The sequence below is a fragment of the Oncorhynchus mykiss genome, chromosome 30 (genome assembly GCF_057628025.1).
Source record: "Oncorhynchus mykiss isolate SJ-2025 chromosome 30, ASM5762802v1, whole genome shotgun sequence".
NCBI lineage: Eukaryota > Metazoa > Chordata > Actinopteri > Salmoniformes > Salmonidae > Oncorhynchus > Oncorhynchus mykiss.
In genome coordinates this window covers 37,720,880-37,733,418 of record NC_143051.1, presented here as the reverse complement: position 1 = coordinate 37,733,418, position 12,539 = coordinate 37,720,880, and the positions used below count along the sequence as shown (strand labels likewise).

The 12,539-nt window shown below is 40.4% G+C and overlaps 1 protein-coding gene across 1 annotated transcript in view; it reads right to left on the bottom strand.

Moving 5' to 3' along the window:
• The window catches only part of LOC110517265 (oxysterol-binding protein-related protein 10), an 89,523-nt gene extending 80,720 nt beyond the window's left edge, over nt 1-8,803 (bottom strand). The window contains exon 1 of the mRNA XM_036971323.2: nt 8,242-8,803. Within this exon, the coding sequence (XP_036827218.1) occupies nt 8,242-8,507 (266 nt within the window). The 5' untranslated portion in view covers nt 8,508-8,803. The remainder of the gene's footprint in view (nt 1-8,241) is intronic.
• Between the last annotated feature and the right edge of the window lie 3,736 nt (nt 8,804-12,539).

Genomic DNA, 12,539 nt, shown 5'->3' with positions numbered 1-12,539 from the left:
CCGACCGCAAAGCGCCACAGATGGTAGTGCGTACTGCCCAAGTACATCACTGGGGCCGAGCTCCCTGCCATCCAGGACCTCTATACCAGGTGGTGTCAGAGGAAGGCCCTAAACATTGTCAAAAGACTCCAGCCACCCAAGTGATAGACTGTTTGCTCTGTCGCCACACGGCAAGCATTACCGGAGCGCCAAGTTTGGGACCAAAAGGCTCCCGAACAGCTTCAACCCCCAAGCCATAAGACTGCTGAACAGTTAATCAAATTGTAATGGTTTTGACATGAATTGAGGTTATGTTTGGTTAGGGGTGCCAAGTTTGATTTCTCCTTTTGTTTGTGAGTTGGTCTCATGTGTCAGTCAAGTCTACAACAATGCAAAAGGACTTATGTAAAAGTCAGCATTGTAAAAATTTGCTTTGCATAAACGCTTAAACATTGAAAGGAATAACTTTTTATTTTTGATTATTTTGCGTTGGTTGTATTACGAAAATAAACGACCACACAAATAAATGTCGCAACACAGTCTCAAAATAATAACAACTTAGGTTCACTTGTAAATGTCCCGCACCTCGGGCATGAAATAAAACTGTCCGGACAGGTAAATGGTTGAGTGAAATCCAGGTGACCTCAGTCATACAATTGTCCTAAATAAACTGCATGAAACGACCATACCAACACCCAGCACCATAAACACTCCCAAACACAATTCAAATGATTAGGACTCACAATAGGCCTACTGTAACAACTTGGTGTTTAACACACACAACACAGTGGAAACCACAAGGAAAACAAATTCAATTCTGTACGTTAAAGTTGTCAGTCAGTCGAGTCTATCAGTTGGACTCCAGCTGAGAAAATAAACAGCACCCAGACCCGGCTTTGATCAATGGAACTCTGCATCCTGCACAGCACACCGTTCCAATTGGTACATTTGCAGAGATCTGATCATTGCACACACGCACACACACAGGAGACTTAAATAGAACCTCCTTAAATAACCCAAATCCTCCATATTATACTCTCAGATCGTAACCAGCCCGGCCATAGCATAGCTACTGAAAGGTGTACATGTGTCCAGAAGAACAGAAATCTTATTATGAAGTGTGTCCTGTGAGAAGACACCAATTTTAGAGTAAAAGATATCCTCCTCTCTGCAACACATGCGATACATCATGAAGACCTGAATGTGACCAGGACATTGGTTTTTACAAAGTACAGTAATATTATAGTGACTACAGCCAGGTAACCTTTCTGCCAATGTTGTTAAACGTGACAGAATAAGTATCTGAAATGTTCTTGCGACCTTTTCCCCCACATATTTCAAATAAAAAATGTGAAGCAACGAGTGAAATGTGAAAGTGCAGCGTCATATGCAACAACAAAAAAATGGTTCATCCGGGTTGTTTTTAAATTATTTCTCCTCCTCAGGTCTGTGCCGTCCCATTGGAAACCAGCCTCGAGTTTCGCTACACTGAGGACTAGTTCTACTTCAAAAAATAAAACTTTTTGAGTTGTGGTAAAACACAAACCCTGAAAAAAGGTTGGCTTACCACACATTACAAAGCGGACACTTAAGTCCAAGTTCTACAACAGACTCGACAGCTTAGCTTCCAGCCCACAGTATGCATTTGATAACTGCAACTTTATTGGATGGCATCCCGCATGCCACGATCATCCATCTTTTCTATTGAAGTTGCAAGTAATGAGGCCCATGTGATGTGGGAGGTCATTCAGTGTCTGTGTAACACTCCAGTTTCTCAGAAAGCTTTCATCTGATCATTGGGGCCTAAGAGACTGGGGAGCCGTAATGGAGGGGTAACCCATTAATCCTAAAGCACATGCAGCCTCTCTCTCAAGCTGACAGTGTGTTGCACAATTGGAGGACCTAGTTAAGGGATGGGCAACTTTGTTGGGGGTGGGGGCCACAAAAAAAAAAAATCTGAATTTATGAGGGACCGCAGTTGAACACAGGTCTGCGTACCCACATCCATATATATATATATATATATATATATATATCCCCCCACCAGAGATACAAAATGTTTGTTTGTTTATATATATAAATAAACAGCCGTTTCCAGACGTTTTTGTAGCTGGAAACGGCTGATTTTTAATGGAACACCTACATAGGTGTAGAGGCCCATTATCAGCAACCATCACTCCTGCGTTCCAATGGCACGTTGTGTTAGCTAATCCAAGTTGATCATTTTAAAAGTCTAATTGATCATTAAACCCTTTTGCAATTATATTAGCACAGCTGAAAACTGTTGTGCTGATTTAAAGAATGAAGTCATTTTCAACATTAAGGATGTCTACACTGTATTTCTGATCAATTTTGTTACTTTTAAAATGGACAATTTTTTTTAGCTTTTCTTTCAAAAATAAAGACATTTCTAAACGTTTGAACGGTAGTTTTTATAATAATTGTACATTTCGTGCAATTCAACACTTTTTGCCATGGCATGTAGAGAAAATGTTGCCGTTTTAAAGCAAGTGTGCTGCAAATACACACATTTTGCCATAGGGTGGGAGAGAAATATTTGCAGTTTGACTAACAAAATTAATGAGGGCCCACCGGTCGGTAATTCGACCATGATTAAAAAAAAGTTTCGCTGGCCGCTAAACTAATTTAGCAATTTAACAAATGTTAGCTGACATGGGCTAATTGACTGACATCAGAGAGAAACTGCTACTGCATAACCAAATTTCAAAATTGCACCTCACGTATCCTACTATTATAACTCACAACAGTAAGTTGAAACCCTGACAGAGTTCCCACGAGCTGCTAGTTTCACTCCAATATGTGCATACGTGAGACAAACACATGAAAACTAAGTATTCAGTACAATACACCTTCACTTGAAAAAAATAAAATAGCAATCGACATTAACATGATCACCCAACACACAGCGCAAACATGGCACAGACCCACTCTCAGGGAAGCTCACAAGCACACAGCATAGCCAAGTACATAGCCCGACAATGTTAATGCTCTTTCACAAATAGAAACAAGGATGTAATTGACAGACCTAGTATTACAGCAACACAGTCGCCCAACGACAGACTGCCTCTTGTGTATTCTATGCCATTTTTTTTTTAACTGAGGCATGGTAGGTTTGCTGGTGGAAAACATGTCAAAAAATGACATTTTCCTGCAACGGTATACTTTGGATGTTCTATTTTCGGCTTCCCCCCAAAAAAAATGTTTTTGGGGGGGGGTCCAAAAACGGCACACAAACTAGGTCCGACCCTCTTTAAAAACTGCAATTTTCGAGGCCATGAGATCTGTGGTGAAGGGAAAATACATTGCTGGCTTTTGAAGCCTATAGCCAGTGTCACATGTACTGTTACAATATGCTTTACTTGGTCCATTATGACACATCAAATAATGTCAAGAATAAGAGGGCTAAACTAGCAGAAAATAGTTGAAGTGGCACACACCGCAACACAACAGTACAGCAGGAAAAAGCCTTCAACTTGGTTGCTCTCATTATGACCAAGTAGCAGGCAGTTGAGCACACCACTGCCAAGATTCAGGTAGGTTCAATAAGCCAGCATTATTCTCCCTTGACAGAAGAAAACAAAATGACACGGATCAGTTGAGTTTTGGAATGGGATTTCAGATCATCTTCAGCTCACTGTAGCTTACCGGTCTTATTTCCATGTACACATTTCCATGGGCCCTCAGACATGGCAACAACCCAGATCAATGAACCAAAAACGAATTTGAAACTTGAAAGCCAAGACACCCAGCGTCCAGTGCTCTTTTTAAATTGAATATGGGACAGTTACCATGAACTCCAAATAACCAATTTGCTTCTAATACACCTAAAAAGTCATTTAGAAATAAAGAAGTATTTTGTTCTTGTGGAAGAATCATCTTGAAACCCAACTCCTCGTGGAGTATTACACTGCTTGATGTGTAGTACAAGCTAACCTTTTGAAAGAGGTAGAGAATTTGTGCGTATATGCATCTCACTCAGGTTGTAGTGAGAAAGGTCACATACCCTTCAAACACCTTTGGTTTTGAATCGATAACCACTATGAATCAATAACCACTCACCTCGTTCTAAAACACACCACATGTGCCAGCCCAAATACCTGGCAGTCCTCATACACTACACTGTTCCAGTGTATGAGCCCAAGACTGGCAGTCTGGGACACACGCATCACTGTGTAGGGGCAGCTCAGCCAGGCTGGTGCATTTGGAGGTGGACTGGGGACAGAAGGCCTGGAAGAGCAGCCATCCTAGCTGGGTGTTTGGGGCTGTGTCCCCAAATGAATAAGATGCCATTTGAAAACAGCCACTATGTCAAATCACCTGCTGCTCTGTTCTCCTCTACCAGCTTCCCACTCTCTCCGACCATACAGTACAGCGTATATGTGTTCTAGCACACTGCTGTCCTTCAGCTCATCTCTGCAGCCCTATAGATACAGTGGGCCACACTGCACAGTGATATCTCACCATGAATAATACCAGGATTCCCTGTGTACAACTGTTGGGAGTGTAAAGTCCCACAGAAGAAAATACTAGTTTGTCATCATATTGGCCATTTTTTACTGTGAATTTGATGTATGAAACATAATCCCCTTTGGTTCTCTTTTTGTCTAGAAGTGTATTCAAGTGGCCAATTAGGCACTATGACCATAAACCTTTTCTCTGTCATGACGACTTCTTCGTCCAGAAACAAGTTGTCAACTGGCAGCTTCATTAAACAGTACCCGCAAAACACCAGTCTCAACGTCAACAGTGAAGAGGCCACTCCGGGATGCTGGCCTTCTAGGCAGAGTTCCTCTGTCCAGTGTGTGTTCTTTTGCTTATCTTTTTATTTGGCCTTTTTTGACACATGGCTTATTCTTGGAAACTCTGCCTAAAAGGCCAGCATCCTGGAGTCACCTCTTCACTGTTGATGTTGAGACTGGTACTATTTAATGAAGCTGCCAGCTGAGGATTTGCGAGGGGTCTGTTTCTCAAACTAGAAACTCTAATGTACTTGTCCTCTTGCTCAGTTGTGCACCGGGGCCTCCCAATCCTCTTTCTATTCTGGTTAGAGACAGTTTGTGCTGTTCTGTGACTGGAGTAGTACACAGCGTTGTACAAGATCTTCAGTTTCTTGGCAATTTCTCGCATGGAATAGCTCCAGATACTCAACTATTGTAAAGAAAGCCAGTTGTATTGCTTGTAGTAACCATTAAAAGTGTTAAACAAAACCAAATCTATTTTATATTTGAGATCATCCGTTCACCTACTCTGCGTCTCACAAAGGAATCAAAATCCTCAAATTTGGACTCATCAGACCAAAGGACAGATTTCCACCGGTCTAATGTCCATTGCTTGTGTTTCTTGGCCCAAGCAAGTCTCTTCTTATTATTTGGGTTCTTTAGTAGTGGTTTCTTTGCAGCAATTTGACCACGAAGGCCTGATTCACTCAGTCTCCTCTGAACAGTTGATGTTGAGATGTGTCCGTTACTTGAACTCTGTGAAGCATTTATTTGGGCTGCAATTTCTGAGGCTGGTAACTCTAATGAACTTCTCCTCTGCAGCAGAGGTAACTCTGGGTCTTCCTTTCCTGTGGCGGTCCTCATGAGAGCCAGTTTCATCATAGCACTTGATGGTTTTTGCGACTGCACTTGGAGAAAGTTCTTGAAATGTTCCGTATTGACTGACCTTCATGTCTGAAAGTAATGATGGACTGTTGTTTCTCTTTGCTTATTTGAGCCGTTCTTGCCATAATATGGACTTGGTCTTTTACCAAATAAAGCTACCTTGTCACAACAACTGATTGTCTCAAGGAAAGAAATTCTAAAATGTACTTTTAACAAGGCACACTGTTAATTGAAATGCATTCCAGGTGACTACCTTATCAAGCTGGTTGACAGAATGCCAAGAGTGTGCCAACCTGTCAAGGCAAAGGGTGGCTATTTGAAGAATCTCAAATATACTTTGATTTGTTTAACACTTTTTTGGTTACTTCATGATTCCATGTGTTATTTCATAGTTGTGATGTCTTCACTATTATTCTACAATGTAGAAAATAATAAAAATAATGAAACCCTTGAATGAGTAGGTATTCGAAAACTTTTGACAGGTAGTGTACACACACACACATTTTTTTGTCTGCCTGATTTGCATGTTATTTTGGAATTAATGTGTGTCACATATCAGTTTGCAAACAATGTCAAATAAAAAAAATTAAAACATGGAGTTAATAAAGCAGCATATAAACACATTCTCTTTTTTCTTTCTTGAGTAAGGCAGCTCCAAAATGCAGGTGTTTCAGCCTAGCTCAGTGCTTTGTGGTGGTGTGGCAGGCAGCAGAATATACAGAGCGCAGGGGTTGGTAATGCTCTCTAGTTACGCTGTGATTGGCTCAGTGTTCTGTCACTCATGGGGACACTATGTCACTGAAAAATCTAAGGGTAGAGCTTGAAAATTCAAGCACCATGGGTGCTGCCATAGAGTTACATTGGAAGTGCCCATTCAAGATGGCTCAAGGTCATTGGCCACAGATAAAATGATGTCAAATCATGTTATATCTACTGTAGCTTTGATTGGACTGATCAAGTCAACATCAGACTTCCAAAATCTTAGCTAGCAGTCATCATGAATCAAGTCGACAATCTACGGGCAAATCCTTTTCAAATTAAGAGAAATTATAGATACAACGACCATGAATATTACACAACAAGTTGGAAATCGCAAATTCAACAATGAGTGGTTTGGAAGGAATCAGTGGCTAACTGCAAACATTGCAAAGCAATCACTAGCCTGCTATTCAGTGGAGTGGGTGTGTGGTCCAATACTGGGTTTAAGGGTCTCTTTTCCATACTTAAAAGGATAAACATTCAACATTGGCCATGCTGTCAATCCAGCATGACTTCTGAGGCGCTCAAAACAACTGGAAACTCGGAACTGGGAAAACTGACTTCAGAGAGTTCAAGAAACTGGGAACTCGTTAAAAAACTAGCTCCGACTGGGAAAATGTATTTTGAGCGGTCATCCAAATTGAAATTGCAAGTTGGGAACACGGGTCTCTTTCACTGACGTCATCATGATTCGACCTTGTTTTTTTTCTAGTTCCCAGTTGTCTTGAAAGCACCATAAATCCAGAGAATGCCAGACTTTGATAAAAGTCCAATGACAAAATTTGCCCACGAAGGACTGTTGCACCACCTTCCTGAGCACAGCACAGCAAGGTGAGTCCAAAATATCTGGTATGCAGCAGCATAAATTATGTAATATGCTAGGGAGATATGTACACTGTAGCTAAGAAAGTAATACTAAGTGTATGTTATGTAGTGAGCTGTTAGTAGCCCATGTGCCTCAACCTCATAATTTTGTCTACCGTTCTGACTTGGTGGTGAACATTTAGCCTATTTTAGAGAAATGTAAACATCAAATATTGTAAGAGCTTTCCTTGTCTGCTTAAAAGCCCCCTTTATTTATCCTACGGTTCTGACTTGGTGTACAGGGAGAATACTGTAAGATAGCCAGGTCTAGCAGTGGTAAGGTGTTGGGACAGCTTTATGTAGGCCCTAACAGTTTGTGGGCACTGTTTGTCACCGTTATAGTGCAATTAATGCATTGTTTAGTGTTGTGTCGTGTCTGGTGGTTTACCCCACCAAGATTTACCAGCTAAAAATCGCCACTGGTTGTAGAGAAGGCCTGTCCCAGTATCTATGCGTTAGAGATGTTGACTATGCAAACAGATACTGGGGCAGGGAAGGCCTACAAATGCTAAATCATGCATGAGCAACTTTATTGTTATCCAATATGCACAGGCTCTGTAGCTGGCAAAATTACAATGTTTCAATTTTCTAGTCTATGGCTGCAACCTTGTAGCCCTTGAAACAGTGACACGTTATCACTCCACACACCACTGACCTTTGCAGTGCAAGGTGGAGGAAAAACTAACAGCATGCATGCACCAAGGAATATTACACTTTATGACACTACCCACAGACGTCAGTTCAACGTCTAGTTTTGATTTACATTTGAGTGAGTTGTCAACCAATGTGAATTCAACGTTTAAAAAAATCTCAGTGTCATTGGATTTAGGATAAAAGTTTGATGGAAACCATGACGAAACGCCCTTACATTGATTACTTCTTGCAAATCCAATCAGTTTTCCACGTCGATTCAAAATCACATATATTTATGGGGCTGAAATGACGTGGAAACAACGTTGATCCAACCAATTTTTGACCAGTGGGTAAGAACCTCATGATTTAAAGTGCTGCTTACCTGTTCTGCCATCCTTGAATTAAGTTTGTGTATTTGCTCAACACTCCTTCTAACTGACGCTTACACGCTTGCTGAAAATGCATACTATTTCCCAATAAACCTCCCCGACTCACTCCTCCACCGGCCCCGTTCCCAAGCGAAGCTGAGCCGGGGCTGTGAGAACCAGCTCGTCCGATCTTTCTCCCCGAATTTCCCTTGTCCGAAAGCAGGGAACCAGAGTTCGTTTTATTTGTCCCAGGATGCGGACTGCAGATCGTCTTCTCCATACTGACGACGGGACAGACGGTGTCGAGCACAGCAATGAGATTTTTTTTGCTAGAACATTGTGGTTAACACAGTAATGTATGTCTACTGGACTAAATCAAAAGGTTAAATATGTAATATTCATGTTTCCCTGGTGATTTGAGCGTCCCTCTCTGCCCAAGAAACCAGGCATAATTTCCCGCATGAAGAGCACTGCTGTAGTTCCCTTGCTGCCGTGGCGCTCTAACGTTGACGTTTCGTTGGGAAATCACAGTGCAGACACCCCCTCTCCTGACTCTCTCAGCCAACCCCCTCATATAACAGTCCAATCTTATTACACATCACAACCAAAAACACGGCTACAGAATGCCCCGAGGCGCACCGCTCACCATCATCATCAACCCCAAAATAGCTGAATAATATTATCTTCTAGTAATTCCAATCAGCTATACAACAAATTCACGTGGTATTCATCCATATGATGTAGGCCTAAATAGGCTAATGAACATTTTATTTTATTTTACGGGGTAGCCTATCTCAATCACAGTAAATGAGGGGTATTGTCAAACATACCGTATCTGACAATAGGGTTCCAATTAAATTGTAATTTTCCATTAAGAAAAATTGACTTGCTTCAGCTCTTTGAAAGTACTGTTGTGGTAATTTAAGACGTTTAAAACGTTTCACTTAATTGAAGCGGTGAAATATAGTCAAAGTAAAAAAAAATATGAAAATATCTGTCTGGTCTGATTACTTCGACAGACTACTATATCAACCTTATTACTTTGGAGTGTGGAGCAGTTGGATCGCATATTTCAACACAAATAAGACTACTACACTTTTATACACTCTTCTACTAGAATACCGTAATATTTACTCATAAGGAATTAGAAAAGTTTTAGGCTATAATTTGGAGAGAAATATGATGGTGCCTCTAGTGGAAGAAGTTTGGAAGTTTATTTTACAGTAGCTACAGTAAGCTCCCCTCAACCATACATTGACAGTGCATTCGGAAAGTATTCAGACCCCTTCCCTTTTTCCACATTTTGTTACATTACAGCCTTATTCTAAAATGGATTAAATATTTGTTTCCCCTGATCAATCTACACACAATACCCCATAATGACAAAGCAAAAACAGTTTTTTAAACATTTTTTCTAATATATAAATAAACAAAAACAGAAATACCTTATTTACATAACTATTCAGACCCTTTGCTATGAGACTCGAAATTGAGCTCAGGTGCATCCTGTTTCCATTGATCATTCTTGAGATGTTTTTACAACTTGACTGGAGTCCACCTGTGGTAAATTCAATTGATTGGACATGATTTGGAAAGGCACACACCTGTCTATATAAGGTCCCACAGTTGATAGTGCATGTCAGAGCAAAAACAAAACCAGGAGGTCGAAGGAATTGTCCGTAGAGCTCCAAGACAGGATCGTGTGCAGGCACAGATCTGGGGAAGGATACAGTATCTACTGTAGATATTTGATTGGACTGATCATGTCACAATCATACTTTCAAAATCTTAGCTAGCAGTCATCATCATGAATCAAGTCGACAATCTACAGGCAAATCCTTTTCTATCCTTGTCATGTGAAGAGAAATGACGAAGAGAAATGATAAATAAAACGTATCGGTGCTCATCGACCATTGGACATGAACAATACACAACAAGTTGGAAATCGCAAATTCAACAATGAGTGGTTTGGAAGGAATCAGTGGCTAACAGCAAGCATTGCAAAGCAATCACCAGCCTGCTATTCAATGGAGTGGGAGTGTGGTCCAAGTCTGGGTTTAAGGGTCTATTTTCCAAGCTTAAAAGGATAAACATTCAATTCTGGCCATGCTGTCAATCCACAACAACTGGAAACTCGGAACTGGGAAATCTCAGACCTCAGTGAGTTCAAGACAATAGGGAACAACCTACGACTGGGAAAATATGTTTTGAACGGTTATCCAACTAGGAATTCCAAGTCGGAAACTCGGGCCTAAAGATCACTGACGTCATGATGACCTTGTTTTTTTCCGATATCCCAGTTGTTTTGAAAGCACTATAAATCTAGAGAATGACCTAATTTAATGACAATGTTTGATGGCAAGATTCACCCACAAAGGACTGCCGAGCCACCTTCCTGTTCAAGTGAGCACAGCACAACAAGGTGTGTCCAAAAATGCATTGTATGCTGCTGTATAAATGATGTAATATGCCAGGGAGATATGTATACCGTAGCTAAGAAAGTAATACTGAGTGTGCATTGTGTAGTAAGCTGTTAGTAGCTCATGTGCCTCATCTTAATAATTTGGTTCCTTTTTACCTCATAACTTAACATACTGTTCTGACTTGGTGGTGCACATTTATCCTATAGCCTGTTTTAGAGAAATGTCATCATTGAATATTGTAAGAGCTTTCATTGTCTCCTTATCATTGTCTCTATTTATCCTATGGTTCTGACTTGGTGTACAGGGAGAATACTGTAAGAATGGCCCATGTTCTGAACTCTGTCGCAGTACATTTAAAAATTGCTGGACAAATATTCATATTAACTTCGTCTGTCCTAGCTCGCTCATTAATTTCTTAATTGAAATTACAGATCGCCTCTTATCCTCTCGTCATCCCCTTATGCCATAGTTTGTACATCTCAATTATCAGTAGAAACCACATTTGCTTTAAGCAAGTCAGCCATATCAGCTATGTTTTTTTAAAGCATTAAATGAGGCTGAATGAACTGTTTCGATGCCAGGCAAGGCTCCGTTGATAGCAAGGTGTAGCAGTGGTTGGGACTGTTGGGACTGCTGTAGGCCCTAACAGTTTGTGGGCACCATTTGTCACCGTTATAGTGAAATTAATGTATTGTGTAGTGTTGTGTTGTGTAGTGGCTTTGCTGGCATGCATCTACAAAAAAGGGTTCACTTTGCCCCACCAAGATTTGCAAGCTAAAATAAGCACTGGTTACTTCACAATACTAACCTAAATGACAGAGTGAAAAGAAAGTAGCTTGTACAGAATACAAATATTCCAAAACATGCATCCTGTTTGCAATAAGGCACTAAAGTAAAACTGCAAAACATTTGGCAAAGAAATTAACTTTAACTACTGAATATAAAGCATTATGTTTGGGGCAAATCCAACACCATACATCACTGAGTACCACTCTTCACATTTCCAAACATGGTCGTGGCTGCATCATGTTATGGATATGCTTGTCATCAGCAAGGACTAGGGAGTTATTTAGGATAAAAAGACTCGGAATAGAGCTAAATCCTAGAGGAAAACCTGGTTCAGTCTGCTTCCAACAGACACTGGGAGACAAATGCATCTTTCAACATAAGTCCAAACATACACTTGAGTTGCTAACCAAGACGACATTGAATGTTCCTGAGTTGCCTAGTTACAGTTTTGACTTAAATTGGCATGAAAATCAATGACAAGACTTCAGAATGGCTGTCTGGCAATGATCAACAACCAACTTGACAGGGCTTGAATCATTTTTCAAAGAATAATGTGTAAATATTGTACAATCCAGGTGTGCAAAGCTCTTGTAGATGTACTCTCCCACTTTATTTGGAATGGAAAGACCGAGTCAAATTGAATGTTTTACACTTACCTTATAAAGCTGGAGGTGTCGGACAACGTCAAATGAAAATGTCTTTCTGGGCCACACAACCTCGTTCACTTAAACAATGGACAGCAGACTATCCTTGTGCTTGGAGTAGTATTGAAGACATAAATGTGATGCACTATGATTTCAAAATATATTCACTACTTTGGGTCCAAGGCTGTAAAGAAAACAAAAATGACAATCAAATGGATTTTCAATTCAATTTGTGCTTGGAAAAATGTACTTCAATTCATGAAATGGAAGAAACCCAAAACGCCAGGCACCCTTGTGTGGAACAACCCCACATTACCTCCAGCATTTAATGACAACACCTAAGTCCTGGTTCTTAAGTGGCATTGTGAATTTTGAACATGATACACTATGAAGACTCTGTACTGTCATTCAATAAATTCAAAGAAGAAATTGGGTTAAGTTCTTACAACTAAGAAA